Source organism: Ursus americanus, chromosome 6 (genome assembly GCF_024610735.1).
Source record: "Ursus americanus isolate L20-20 chromosome 6, mUrsAme1.1.p, whole genome shotgun sequence".
Classification (NCBI taxonomy): Eukaryota; Metazoa; Chordata; class Mammalia; order Carnivora; family Ursidae; genus Ursus; species Ursus americanus.
Window position 1 is genome coordinate 40908535 of NC_142132.1, and position 14216 is coordinate 40922750.

General features: G+C 38.5%; 1 protein-coding gene across 1 annotated transcript in view; it reads left to right on the forward strand.

Moving 5' to 3' along the window:
• Positions 1–12266: 12266 nt before the first annotated feature.
• Positions 12267–14216, forward strand: part of ANTXRL (ANTXR like) — a 38875-nt gene continuing 36925 nt past the window's right edge. The window contains exon 1 of the mRNA XM_087862956.1: positions 12267–12544. Coding sequence (XP_087719082.1) covers positions 12267–12544 — 278 coding nt within the window. The remainder of the gene's footprint in view (positions 12545–14216) is intronic.

Consider the following 14216-nt stretch of genomic DNA (forward strand, 5'->3'; position numbering starts at 1 on the left):
ACCTAGAAGCCAGGACATTTGAAATTATCCAGTCAGTGGAGCAAAAGTTAATGGAAAAGAATAAGGAAAACCTACAGGACTTATGGAACACAATCAAAGGAAACAATATCTACACTATGGTAATTCCAGCATGAAAAGAGAAAGAGAAAGGGACAGAAAGTACATTTAAAGCAATAATGGCTGAAAGATTCCCAAATCCGGAAAGAGTTGTATACATCCAGATCCATAAAATCCAAAAGACCACAAACAGGTTACATCTGAGTAGGTCTACACTGAGACACATTATAATTAAATTGTAGAAGTCAAACACAATGTAGAAGTCAAACACAATGGAAGAATTTTGAAAGAAGCTAAAGAAGTTAAAGATGGGAGAACCAACAGTGATGAGACTGTTGGCAGATTTTTCAACAGAAACATTTCAAGCCAGCAGAGAAAGGGGTGACATATTCAAAATATTAAAAGGGGGAAAAAGCATTGTCTTGGTTGACATGCTGGCAAAGCTGTCCTTCAGAAATAAAGAAACGCTTTCCCAAAAAAACAAAAACTGAGAGAGTTCATCACTACCAGACCTGACTTACAAGAAATACAAAAGAGAGTTCTTTGCAGCACCTGGGTGGCTCAGCCGGTTGAGTATCTGCCTTCAGCTCAGGTCATAATCCCAGGGTCCTGGGATCGAGCCCTGCATTGGGCTCCCTGCTCAGTGGAGAGCCTGCTTCTCCTTCTCCCTCTGCCTGCCTCTCCCCCTGCTTGTGTTTGCTCTCTCTCTCTGTCAAATAAATAAAATCTTTAAAAAGAGAGAGTTCTTTGAGTGGAAGTAAAAAGATGTTAATATTACAAAAACATAAGAAGGTAGTGTAAAACTCACTTGTAATGGTAAATATGTAATCAAGGTTGGTTAGATTCTGTAATATACTAATGGTGGTGTATAATTCACTTACTACTGGTTTAAAAGTTAAAAAGCAAACATAGTAAAAGTAACCGTAACTACAATAGTCTGTTATTGGATATACAATATATTTATATTATATGGACAACAAAAGTTCAGCAATTCTGTCAATGTGAAGTTGGTATCAGTTTAAAATAGGATGTTATAATTTTAATATATTTTGTGTAAGTCTCATAGTAACCACAAGGGAAAAATCTATGTGATTACAAAATAACATGATAAAGAAGTCAAAGCATACTGATATTGAAATATATCAAAACATTAAAAAAAGATAACAGGATAAGAGGCAAGGAAAAATGGATCTACAAAATCATCAGAAAACAACGAAATAGCAATAGTAAGTCCTTACTTATCAATAATTACTTTAAACATAAATGGATTAAATTTTCCAATCAAAACACATAGAATCACTGAATTGATTTAAAAAAAAAAAACCCAAGATCCAATGGTATGCTATCTACAAGAGACTCACTTTAGCCTTTAAGATGCATGTAGTTAGAGTGAAGAAATGGTAAAAGATATTTCAAACCAATCATAACCAAAACAGCAACAACAATAACAACAGAGGTAGCTATACTTATATCAGACAAAATAGACTTTAAACTAAAAATGGTAAAAAGAGACAGAGAAGGTCATTATGTAATGATCAAGAGGTCAATCCATCAAGAAAATATAATAGTTGTAAATACTTAAGCACCCAACTTTGGAACACCTAAATATATAAAGCAAAAATTAATAGAGCTAAAAGGAAAAATAAACATCAATACAACAAATAATATTTGGGGAATTCAATACCCCACAACCTACTTAGGTTGTACAGTTTGTTGGTATATTTTTCCAGATATGGAAGATATTTTCTATGGTATATTTTCCAGAAATGAAAAACCCCTTAGAAACATACATTTTTCCATGGAAAATATTTTCCATGGTATATATTTTCCAGAAATGGAAAAACTCTTAGATACATATAACCTACCAAGATTAAATCAGAAAAGTAGAAAAGCTTGAGTAATCAAAAATCTCCCAGTGAAGAAAAGCCCAGAATCAGACAGCTTCACTGGTGAATTTTATCAAATATTTAAAGATAATTTAATGCAAGTCTTTCTCCAAATCTCCTTTAAAAAATTAAAGAGGAGAAAATACTCACAAACTCATTTTATACAGCCAGTATTATCCGGATACCAAAGCCAGAAAGGATACTACCAAGAAAGAAAACTACAAGCCAATATCCTTGATGCAAATCTAGAATATAGATGCAAAATTTCCAATAAAATACTAGCAAACCAAATTCAGCAGCACATTAAGAGGATCATTAATCATGATCAAGTGGGGTTTAACCACAAAATGTAAGAATGGGTTCACCACATGCAAATAAATTAATGTGATACATCACATTAATAGAATGAAAAAATCATATGATCATCTCAACAGATGAAGAAAAAGCACTTGACAAAATTCAACACCTATTCACTATTTTAAAATTTTTTTAAAGATTTTATTTGTTTATTTTTATGAGATAGACTGCAAGAGAGAGCATGAGCTAGGGAAGAGGGAGATGGAGAGGAGAGGCAGAGTCCCCACTGAGCAGGGAGCCCAGTATGGGGCTCAATCCTAGGACCCTGGGATCATGACCTGAGCCAAAGGCAGATGTTTAACCAACTGAGCCACCCAGGCACCCCTCATTGTAAAAATTCCTAACAAATTAGGTATAGAAGGAACCCACCTCAACATTATAAAGGTCGTATATGACAAGCCCATAGCTATCATACTCACTGGGAAAGGATGAAATATTTTCCCTTAGGATCAGAAAAAAAGACAAGTGTATCCACTCCCACCACTCCTATTCAACATAGTACTAGAAGTCCTAGCCAGAGCAATAAGGTAAGGAGTGGAAAGGCATCAGAATTGGAAAAAGAAGTAAGATTGGCCCCATTTGCAGATGACATGAATTTAGATGTGGGAAATCCTAATGACTCCACTCAAAAAACTATTATATCTAATCAATGAATCCAGTAAAGTTGCAGAATACAAAATGAACACACAAAAATTAGTAGCATTTCTATATGAATGCAAGCATTTAATGACAGATTAACCAACAAGAAATAAAGAAAGCAATCCCATTTCCATTTACAGTAGCATCAAAACAATAAAATTCTTAGGAATAAATTTAACCAAGGAAATGAAAGATCTCTACATTGAAAACTTAAAGACATTAAGAAAAGAAATTAAGGACACAAATGTGCAAATAAATAAATGAAAAATTTATTTATGTTTATCAATTAGAAGAATAATTATTACTGTATGGTCACTAACGTATCATAATAAAAAAGAATAAGAAATATTTTTAAAATACTCATACTTCCCAAAGCCACCTGTAAATTCAATGCAATCCCTCTTAATATTCCAATGACATTTTTACAAGAATATAAAACACAATCCTAAAATTTATACAGAACCACAGAAAGTCCCCAAGTAGCCAAAACAATCCTGAGAAAGAAGAACAAAGACAGAAGCATCACACTTTCTGATTTCAAGGTACATTATAAAAGCTACAGTATTCAAAACAGTATGGTACTGTCATAAAAACAGACACAGAGACCAGCTGAATAGAATCAAGAGCCCAGAAATAAACCCATGCATATAAAATCAAACAATATTTGGCAAGAGAGCTAAGCATACTCAATGGAGAACTGATAGTCTTTTCAATAAATGGTGCTGGGAAAATTGCATATTTATATGTAAAAGGATGAAAGTACAACCCTATCTTATAACACTCATAAGAATTAATTATGGAGACAGTAGAAAGATCAGTGCTGCCAGAGGTTGCAGTGTGAGTAGGGATAAACAGGTGGAGTATAGAGGATTTGGGGGGATTTTTAGGGCATCGAAACCACTCCATATGATATGATAATGGTGGATACACACCATTTGTACATTTGTCCAAACCTATAGTATATACAACACCAAGACAGAACCCTAAGGTAAACCATGGCCTACAGGTCATAATGACATGTCAGAGTAGGTTCATCTATTGTAACACTTATTCCATTGTGGTGATGAGTGTTGGATAATAGAAGACACTGTGTATATGTCCTGGGGTGTGAGGGGGAGGGTTTATGATAGATCTCTGTACCTTCCCCACAATTTTACCATGAGTCTAAAATGCTCTAAGAAATCAAATTTATTTAAAAAAGAAAGAATTAACACAAAATGGTTTAAAAACTTAAATATAAGACCTTAAACCATAAAACACCTAGAAGACAACATAGGAAAATTCTCGTTGGCATTGGTCTTGGTGATGATCGTGGATATGACACCTAAAGCACAAGCAACAAAAGCAAAAACAAACAAGCTAGAGTATAGCAGACTAAAAGGCTTCCACAGAGCAAAAGAAAAATCAACAAAATGAAAAAAACCTACAGAATGGGGAAAAAATTTGCAAACCATATGTCTGATAGAAAGCACTTAATAACACATCCAAAAAGAAATAAGTAAAGCAACCCCATTTGCAACAGCATCAAAACAAAATACTTAGGAATAAATTTAATCAAGAGGCAAAAGATCTCTACACTGAAAATTTAAAGAGATTAATGAAAGAAATTGAAAAGACACAAATAAATGGAAAGGTATTCCATGTTCATGAACTGGAAGAATTAATATTGTTAAAACACCCAAAATAAGAATGGCAAGATAGCAGAGGAGTAGGGGACCCTATTTCAACCAGTCCCCTGAATTTAACTGGATATCTACCAAACCATTCTGAACACCCATGAAATCAGCCTGAGATGTAAGAATATATATCTGGATCTCTACAAGCAGAAAATCTCTGGTGGTCACGAGGTACGAAAGGAGGAGCCATGAATCTGCATGCAGATATCGGAAGATAAACAGAAGGGGGAGGGAGCCGCCATAAGCTGGCATCAGGAAGGTGATATGACACCGGAGCCCAAAAACATCCCATGCTAGGGACTGGGCACAGACTCACAACCAGTAGTGGTGGGGAAAGGACTTTAGTGCATATGTCCTATCCCAGATAGGATCCAGGAGCTGCAGGTGCATGTGTGCAAACTGAGGGCAGCTCGCAGTTTTAGAAGCATAAAGGGCAGAGACACACCCCAGCCCTGGGATCAACCTCTGGGAGAGTTGCTGTGGGGTGCACCACTGGCTGCAGTTTTTAGCAGCACAGACAGAAATGGAGACTGCATGTGCTGGAGACCTCAGTGAAGAGGAGACTATGATTTCTCTGCTCTGGGTCAGAGGTTTGGGTGCAGTCATTTCTGCTCTGACTCTCAGAAGAGACATAAGGGATGCAGAAAGCAGCCAGAGAACAAAAGCTCAAAAAACCAGTTTTCCCTGAGCTCACCCCCCACCCCCACAGGGGGCAGGGCAACTCTGCCCAAGCAGGGTTGCATGAGTAACAGTGCAGCAGGCTCTTCCTCCAGAAGACAGTCTGGAAAAATAGAAGACAACAATCCTAGGGTCCCCATAAAATGAGTTTGTCTTGCTTGGGTCATGGTTAATACTTTGGACTCTGTACATTCCCTCAACCACCACTCAACAGAATGACTAAGAGGAGGAACCCCCAACAAAGAAAACAATCAGAGACTATGGCCTCTGCCACAGACCCAAAGGATATGGGTATAAGCAAGATATCAGAGATAGACTTCAGAGTAGCAATTATGAAGTTGATATCTAGGCTTGAGAAAAATATTAGCAATAATATAGAATCTCTAAGGGCAGAAATGAGATCTAATCAGGCCGAACTTAAAAATGCTATGGATGAGATGCAGTCTAAACTGAATACTCTGACAGCCAGGGTAAATGAGGCAGAAGAATAAATTAGTGAGCTAGAAGATAAGATGATAGAAAAGAAGGAAGCCAAGGAGGCGTGGGATAAATACCTAAAAGCCCAAGAGATTAAACTGAGAAAGATTAATGATACCATGAAACTTTCCAATGTCAGAATCATTGGGATCCCTGAGGGGGTGGAGAGAGATAGAGAGGACTAGAAGATATATTTGAGCAAATTGCAGTTGAGAACTTCCCTAAACTGGGGAAGGAAACAAGCATTGGTGTCCAAGAGGCAGAGAGGACCCCTCCCAACATCAATGAGAACAGATCAACACCCCGACATATAATAGTAAAACTCACAAGCCTTAGAACCAAGAAGCAATCCTGAAAGCACCTAGGGGGAAGACAAGTTAAAAAAATGGAGCGAAATCGGAAACCGGGGATGTACTGTATGGTGACTAACATAATATAATAAAAAATCATTAAAAAAAAAATGGAGCGAAGACATGAACAGATACTTCTCCAAAGAAGACACATAAATGGCTAACAGACATATGAAAAAAAAAATGTTCAACATCATTAGCCATCAGGGAAATTCAAATCAAAACCACATTGAGATACCACTCTACACCAGTCGGAATGGCAAAAATTAGCAAAGTAGGGAACAACAAATGTTGGCAAGAATGTGGAGAAAGGGGAACCCTTCTTAACACTGTTGGTGGGAATGCAAGCTGGTACAGTTACTCTGGAAAACAGTGTGGAGGTCCCTTAAAAAGTTAAAAATTGAGCTACCCTATGACCCAGCCATTGCACTACTGGGTTTTTACCCCAAAGATACAGATGTAGTGAAAAGAAGGGGCCTCTGCACCCCAATTTTCATAGCAGCAAAGTCCAATAGCCAAACTGTGTAAGGATCCCAGATGTCCTTCAACAGATGAATGGATAAAGAAGATGTGCTTCATATGTACAATGGAATATTACTTAGCCATCAGAAAGGATGAATACCCACCATTTGCACTGACATGGATGGAACTGGAGGGTATTATGCTAAGTGAAATAATCAATCAGAGAAAGCCAATTATCATATGGTTTCACTCATATGTGGAACATAAGAAATAGCATGGAGGACACTAGGGGAAGGAAGGGAAAACTGAAGGAGGGGGGAATCAGAGAGGGAGATGAACCATGAGAGACTATGGACTCCGGGAAACAATCTGACATTTCAGAGGGGAGGGGGGTGAGAGGGGAGGGGGTAGCCCGGTGAGGGGGGTAAAGGAGGGCACGTGTTGCTTGGAGCACTGGGTGTTGTATGCAAATAATGAATCATGGAACACTACATCAAAAACTAATGATGTACTGTATGGTGACTAACATAATTTAAAAATGCCCAAAATATATAAGGACCACATACAACTCAATAGCAAAGAAACAAATAATCTATTTAAAAACCAACAAAGGACCTAAATAGACATTTTTTCAGATAAAATATATAAATTGCCAATGGGTACATCATAGGTGCTCAACATCACTAATCAAAGGGTAAATTCAATCAAAATCCCAATGATGTTTCACCTCATGCCTGTTAGAATAGCTATTATCAAAAAAATAAGAGGTAATAAATGCTGGTGAGGATGCGGGAAAAGGGGAACCTTGTGCACTATTGGTGGGATTGTAAATTTGTATAGCCAATATGTAAAATAGTATGGAGTTTCCTCGAAATTTTAAAAATAGAACTATTGTATGATCCAGCAATCCCACCTCTGGGGATATATGTGAGGGAAACAAAAATACTAAGTCAAAGAGATACCTTTACCCCCATGTTTATTGTTGCATTATATATAATAATCAAGACATGCAAGCAACCTAAGTGGCCATCAAAAAGTTGTGGCATATATATATAATGAATATTATTCAGCCATTAAAAAAGGAAATCCTGCCATTTCCAACAACATGGATGGAACTTGAGAGCATTATGGTAAGTGAAATAAATCAGAAAGAGAAAGTCAAATTCTGTATGATCTCACTTATGTGTGAAATCTTAAAAAAACGTTTTAAACATAGAAAAAGTGATCATGTTTGTGGTTACCAGAGGCAGGGGTGGGAGGAGGAACTGGATAAAGTTGGTCAAAATGTTCATACTTCTAGTTATAAGATAAGCAATAGGGGTATAAAGCAAAACACTGCTTTACGGTATATTTGAAAGTTGTTAGGAGAGTAGATTCTAAGAATTCTTATCACAGGAAAGTTTTTTTTCTTTTTTCTTTTTTCTGTATCTATATGAGATGATGGTTGTTAACTAAATTTATTTTGGTAACCATTTCACACTATATATGTCAAATTATTATGCTGTACATGTTAAACTTATACAGTGCTATATGTCAATTATATCTAAATAAAACTGGGCAAAAGAGAATCTCAGCTAATAAATGCAGAAGAAATAGTAAACTTTGAAATCATCATTTTGCAACTCTTATTGAAATAATAGATTTAGACATCTATCTATAGTGATTTTAACCATCAGATAAAATGTTGTCAGGAGATTTAACTATGACTTGAAATGTTTCTGGAGGAATGGTGGTAACAGACCCACAAACTTGATCCCTTTGACCAATCTTAGCATCACTAAAAGTGCAACTATCAAACAACATGTGTCTCCTGATGTGATGCAGAAGTAATAATAACAACAATAACAAAAATGAACCTGAAATTCACCAAGCTTCTAGCTCCTACCTACTGGCTTACAGGATATTTGATGATAGAATTAAAATTAATGAGATAATTAGGAAACAACCAACCAAGTCTAAAATGTGGGAAATTCTACAAAATGACTTTTTTAACATAAATTGGATGAAATAAAAGGAGGTAAAACTAATAAAAGTAACAACAACAACAATAATAATGGAGAACCACAGGTATATTCTATATCTCTTTATGTGTTGTTTTCCATACTTTTAAAAAGTATGACTAATTTTCACCCCCGTGGGGGCTATAGCCTCCCTGTTGTGAATGCATAGAGTAAGAAAATACATAATTAAGTTATAGTAGGATTTATAAGAAAGATATAACTAAAACATAGAGCAGAAATATAAAAACTAAATCTATTCTAAACAACTTTATACCAATATATGCAAATATATGTTCAAATTCCAATTATCATATGGTTTCACTCATTTATGGAACATAAGAAGTAGGAAGTTCAGTAGGAGAAGAAAGGGAAGAAGAAAGGGGGGGTAAACAGAAGGGGGAAGGAACCATGAGAGACTGTGGACTCTGGGAAACAAACTGAGGGCTTCAGGGCGGCGGGGGGGGCGGGGAGGAATGTGATAGGCAGGTGATGGGAATTAAGGAGGGCACGTATTGCATGGTGCACTGGGTGTTATACGCAAGTAATAAATCATGGAACTTTAAAAAAATAAATAAATAAATTTAAATTTTAAAAAAGGAGGGTATGTGATGTGGTGAGCACTGGGTATTATACGCAACTGATAAATTATTGAACACTACGTCTGAAGCTAATGATGCACTATATGTTGGCTAATTGAATTTAAATAAAAAAAAGAAAATGCTTGTATCTTCATGAATGAAAAAAAAAACAAATTCCTGGAAAATGTGATACCTAAAATGACTTTTAAAAGAAATAGAAGCACTAAATAATGCAGTGTGTTGGTCTGCTTTGGCTACCATAACTAAGTACGACAGGCTGGGTGGCTTAAACAACAGAAATTTATTTTCCCATAGTCTAGATGCTGGACTATGCTAGCAGGGTTAGCTTCTGATGTGGATTCTCTTCCCAGATTACAGATGGCCACTTTCTTGGTGTGTCCTTACATGGCCCTTTTCTATTTTCTCTGTGTGTGCATGAAAAGAGCTCTGGCATTTCTCTTCATTATTATTATTATTATTATTATTATTATTATTATTATTATTATTATATGTTAGTCACATACAGTACATCATTAGCTTTTGATGTAGTGTTCCATGATTCATTGTGGCATTTCTCTTCTTATGAGGACACCTGTCCTATGGGACTAAGGGCTCACACTTAGTGATCTCATTTAAGCCTAATGACCTTCTTAAAAACTGTATCTCCAATTGCAGTCACATTATAGTTAGGACTTCAAGATATAAATGAGGGGAACGGGCAGAATTCAGTCATAACATTCAGTATATGTTAAATAAATTATATCTGTAGTTTATTGACTTCCCATAAAGAAAACAGCCACAGATGATATAATACCAAATATTCAAGGAGTAGACTAGTGTGATCATATTCAAAGTCTTTCCAAGAGAAAAGAAGGTAAAAACACTCCCAAGTGCATTTTATGAAGCTAGTATTACATAATATCCAAACCAGATAAGGACAGGACAAAAATAGGAAATTATAAGCCAATTTCTCTCATGATTGTAGGTAAAAAATAAAAAAATTCTAAACTAATAGTAACCTCAATCCAGCAGTGTTTTTAAAAAATTACCATGGCCATGTTAGGTTTTGTTTGTAAAATGTTAAAATTAGTTTTACATGCATTGATGCAATTAATCATATGAATAGATTACTAGTGAAAAACGTATATTCATCACAAAATATACAGAAAAGGAATTTAATTCTTTTTAGGATAAAATTCATTTACGCATAATTTCTAACAAACCAAGCAGAGCAAGGAAACTCCCTAATCTGATAAAGAATTTCTATCAAAAGACTTTCATAAATAGTATTCTTAATGTTGATATATTAGAAGTATTCTTTTTAAAGTCAAGAATGCCTCCATCACAAGTTGCAGACAACATGTCATTGGAGAACCAGTCAGAGCAATGTTTTTTGGTTTCTATTTTTTATAGAAATCAAAACTTCTCTACAGACATATTTTAGAATGAGGGAGTTTAGCAAGTTGTATGAATAATCAATAAATTAATACATTTGCCCACAACACCAATAACCAGTTTAAAGCTTTATTTTTAAAATTCCATTTACATTAATGGCAAAAATATAAGGTATTTAGGGAAGGCACTTGACAAAAAAAGTCAAGATCTTCATAGGGAAATTTATATGCAAGGAACTGGAAAAGATATAAATAAATGGAGACATTTCCAGGTTCACTGATATTGGGAGTCCAGATGGCAGATTCAAATCTGACCAAAGTATCCATATATTTACTGTTACTATAATCAAGTATTAAGAAGTTTGGGAGACTTTTCATAAGATCAGTCAACTAAAACAAATGGCCAATAGCAAATCTGAATTCGAAATTGGACATGTTGAAAGTATAGCCCAAGCAATATCAGCTTCTACTGTTCTCAGAGGCTGCAGTGTGTGAAGTTTTCTAGAATCAATTTAGAAAAATTGCAAGCCTATGATCTACATGAAAATAAGAGGTCCTCAGAAGAAGAAGAGGAGGAGGAGGAAAGGAAGTGGAAGGAGGAGGAGAAGGAGGAGGAGGAGGGGAAGAAGGAGAAGAAAAAGGAGGAGGAGGAGGAGAAGGAGGAGGAGGGGGGAGGAGGAGGAGGAGGAGGAGGAGGAGGAGAAGAAGAAGAAGAAGAAGAAGAAGAAGAAGAAGAAGAAGAAGAAGAAGAAGAAGAAGAAGAAGAAGAAGAAGAAGGAGAAGGAGAGGAAGGGGAAGGGGAAGGGGAAGGGGAAGGAGAAGGAGAAGGAGAAGGAGAAGGAGAGGAAGAAGAAGAACTACTAAAATTTATATGAAATTTATGTAGTAGTGCTTCTAAAATTTATATGAAAGAGCAAATGGATTTTCCATGTTTTTCCATGAAGCAGAGACAAGCCATCCCCACTCAGCCCTCTCTGCATTTCTGATCCACAGACACTGTGCACAAAGGAAGTGTGTTCTTGTTTTATATCACTAATTTGGGGGTGGTTTGTTACACAGCAGTACATAACCGGAATGTCCCTCATTCACAAAGGACTTTGGAATGCTTGCACAAACCTTCTAGATCTTCTAGATCCTTCCATGTCCATGGGTGGCTTCAGTGTTCATACCAATGACCAATACTGTACTCTAGTCTCCCAGTTCCTGGACCTCCTCACCTGCAGGGATGTCCCCATCCAAGCCACCTCAGCTGCCTGCTTTGAGTTATAATAAAGCAGGATCTTGAGGATTTTAATGGCCACCTGTGAGGGTTTAGGATAAGGGACAAACAGCAGCTTCATCTTACACCCCCCAGCCCACCCCACCCTGGCCAAAGATCCCAGGAGTCCTGCCCGGGGTTGTCAGCAGGCAGGACCCTGAGCAGAGCTGCAGGTCACAAAGTCACCATGCCAACCCTCCTGTCCATCATAACAAGGCCTTCTGCCCCAGGGGTGTGGGGGAAGGGCTGTGCAGGTAGTGAGGCCATCACCCCAGAGCCAGCCACTTGTCTCTTCCGCCCAAAGGGCAGGTAGGAGGTGGAGGCTTGAAGTGCGTCTTGGGAAAGGGCTGGAGAGGCGGAGGCCTCTTTGGCACGGGAGGAGTCCACGGAGGCAGCCACCTGAGGTGACCTGAAGTGGCCAGCATCCAGCAGTGCCACGAGGGTGGCCCAGAAAATGGGGAGCCGCAGCCTGGGCTTGCCAGGCCCCGCACTCTTCCTTCTGCTGGTCCTGCCACCTCCGCTGCTGAAAGCCAGAAGCTTCCTGCACACCATCCATGCCTCCAGAGACTTGAATGACCCCGGTCAGAGCAGGAAAAGCCACCACCACCACCTCCAACCTCATGGGAAAGTCCTCCAGCCCAACAGCGGCCCGAGCCGCTATTCCCAGGAGACCCGGGCAGAAGAGTCGAAAACCTGCCAGAGCGAATTGGATCTTTACTTCGTCTTGGACAAGTGAGTGGCCCTCCTGCCCTACCTAGTGCCCCAAGGGCAGCACGGTCCCTGAGGTCAATATGGGCAAGACACGGACAAAGGGGATGCCAGCTTCCTTGAGGGGAGGGGAGGGGGAGTCTTGGTCAGACCCAAGGAACCTCTGCAGCCTCCTCGCTCCTGAGGCAGAAGGAATGCCCCCAAAATTTGTTCTCTGGGACTTTTCCTTTTGGAAAGGAGAAAAGGCCACCGTATGGTTTCTGAGTGGCTCTCTGTCCCTCCTCTGACATGGGCAGGATCTGTGACCTACATACCCCTTAAACACCTGAAGGGCCAGGTGATTGCTAGAAGGTTCTCAGCAGTTATTAGAAGCTCGCTGAGTTTCTATTTCTGTCTGTGTGGGTTTTTGCTTGTGTTGTTTTTCACCACATGGATTCTGCCAGAGAGATTGCCCTGTTGCTTCCGTTGGGCATTCTCAGAGTGTCACTGCTTAGAACATCCTTTGCTTTCCTGCCAAGGCCTTTGCTTCTTTCTTCAACCACTTGGAGACCACATTCCAGATTGTGTGCCCTTCCAGAACAGCTAGGTCTGACCAGGTGTTGTCCTGGGAAGCTGGACTGTGCATTAGACACCCTGTGGCACTCAAAAAAGGAAAGGGGATGGATCTTCATGCTGGGAGAAATTGGAGACATTGCCTTGGTTCCATTTCCAACTTGTCTGTTGGGTTGAGAATGAACTTTACTGGGTCAATACTATCAGTGGTATGACAGTCAATAATACCATCGAAGCATATTTTGGTTTCCAGTACCCTTTCACTGCACTTCCATCATCCTCAAAACCACCCTGGGATGTTGAGCAGGGAAGACATTTGCACTTTCTGTCTCCTGGGAAGGGGGTGAGATCTGGAAGTTGGATGAAGTAGCCCCCAGGCTGGTGGAGATGACAGTACTCAGGCTTCCTCTGTGCCCTGATTGTAGCATCCCAGGCTCTTATTCTCCATGGAGACTGATGACTGGGGGTGGGGGCAATGTGTGCCCAGCCACCAGCTTCTAAACAAAGCCAGTGGAGCTGGCAGCCACTCTGCCCACTGGAATGAGTCCCTCCTCACTGTCTGGTGGAGGGACTTCTGAATTGCCCTGAGCAGGTCTTGCCTCAATGATATTTGGCGCAGCCCAGGGGGATGGTGATTTCTCTCTTAGGCATTAGGGTTGGGGGTAGGAGGACTCTGGTGGGATATTTTTGATTACTGACTCAATTTCTTTGCTTATTATGGGTCTGTTCAGGTTTTTTATTTCTTCCTGTTTCAGTTTTGGTAGTTTATATGTTTCCGGGAATTTATCCATTTCTTCCAGATTTCCTAATTTGTTGGCATATAATTGCTCATAATATTCTCTTGCAATTGTTTGTTTTTCTTGTGTTGGGTGTGATCCCTCCTCTTTCATTCATGATTTTATTTATGTTGGTCCTTCTCTTTTCTTTTTGATAAGGTCTGGATAGGAGTTTATTGATCTTGTTAATTCTTTCAAAAACCCAGCTCCTAGTTTCATTGATCTGTTCGTTCTTTTTTTTTTATTATTTCTGTATCATTGATTTCTGCTCTAATTTTTATTATTTCTGTTATTTCTCTTCTCCTGCTGGATTTAGGCTTTATTTATTCTTCTTTTTTCCAGCTCCTAGGTGTAAAGTGTTAGGTCTT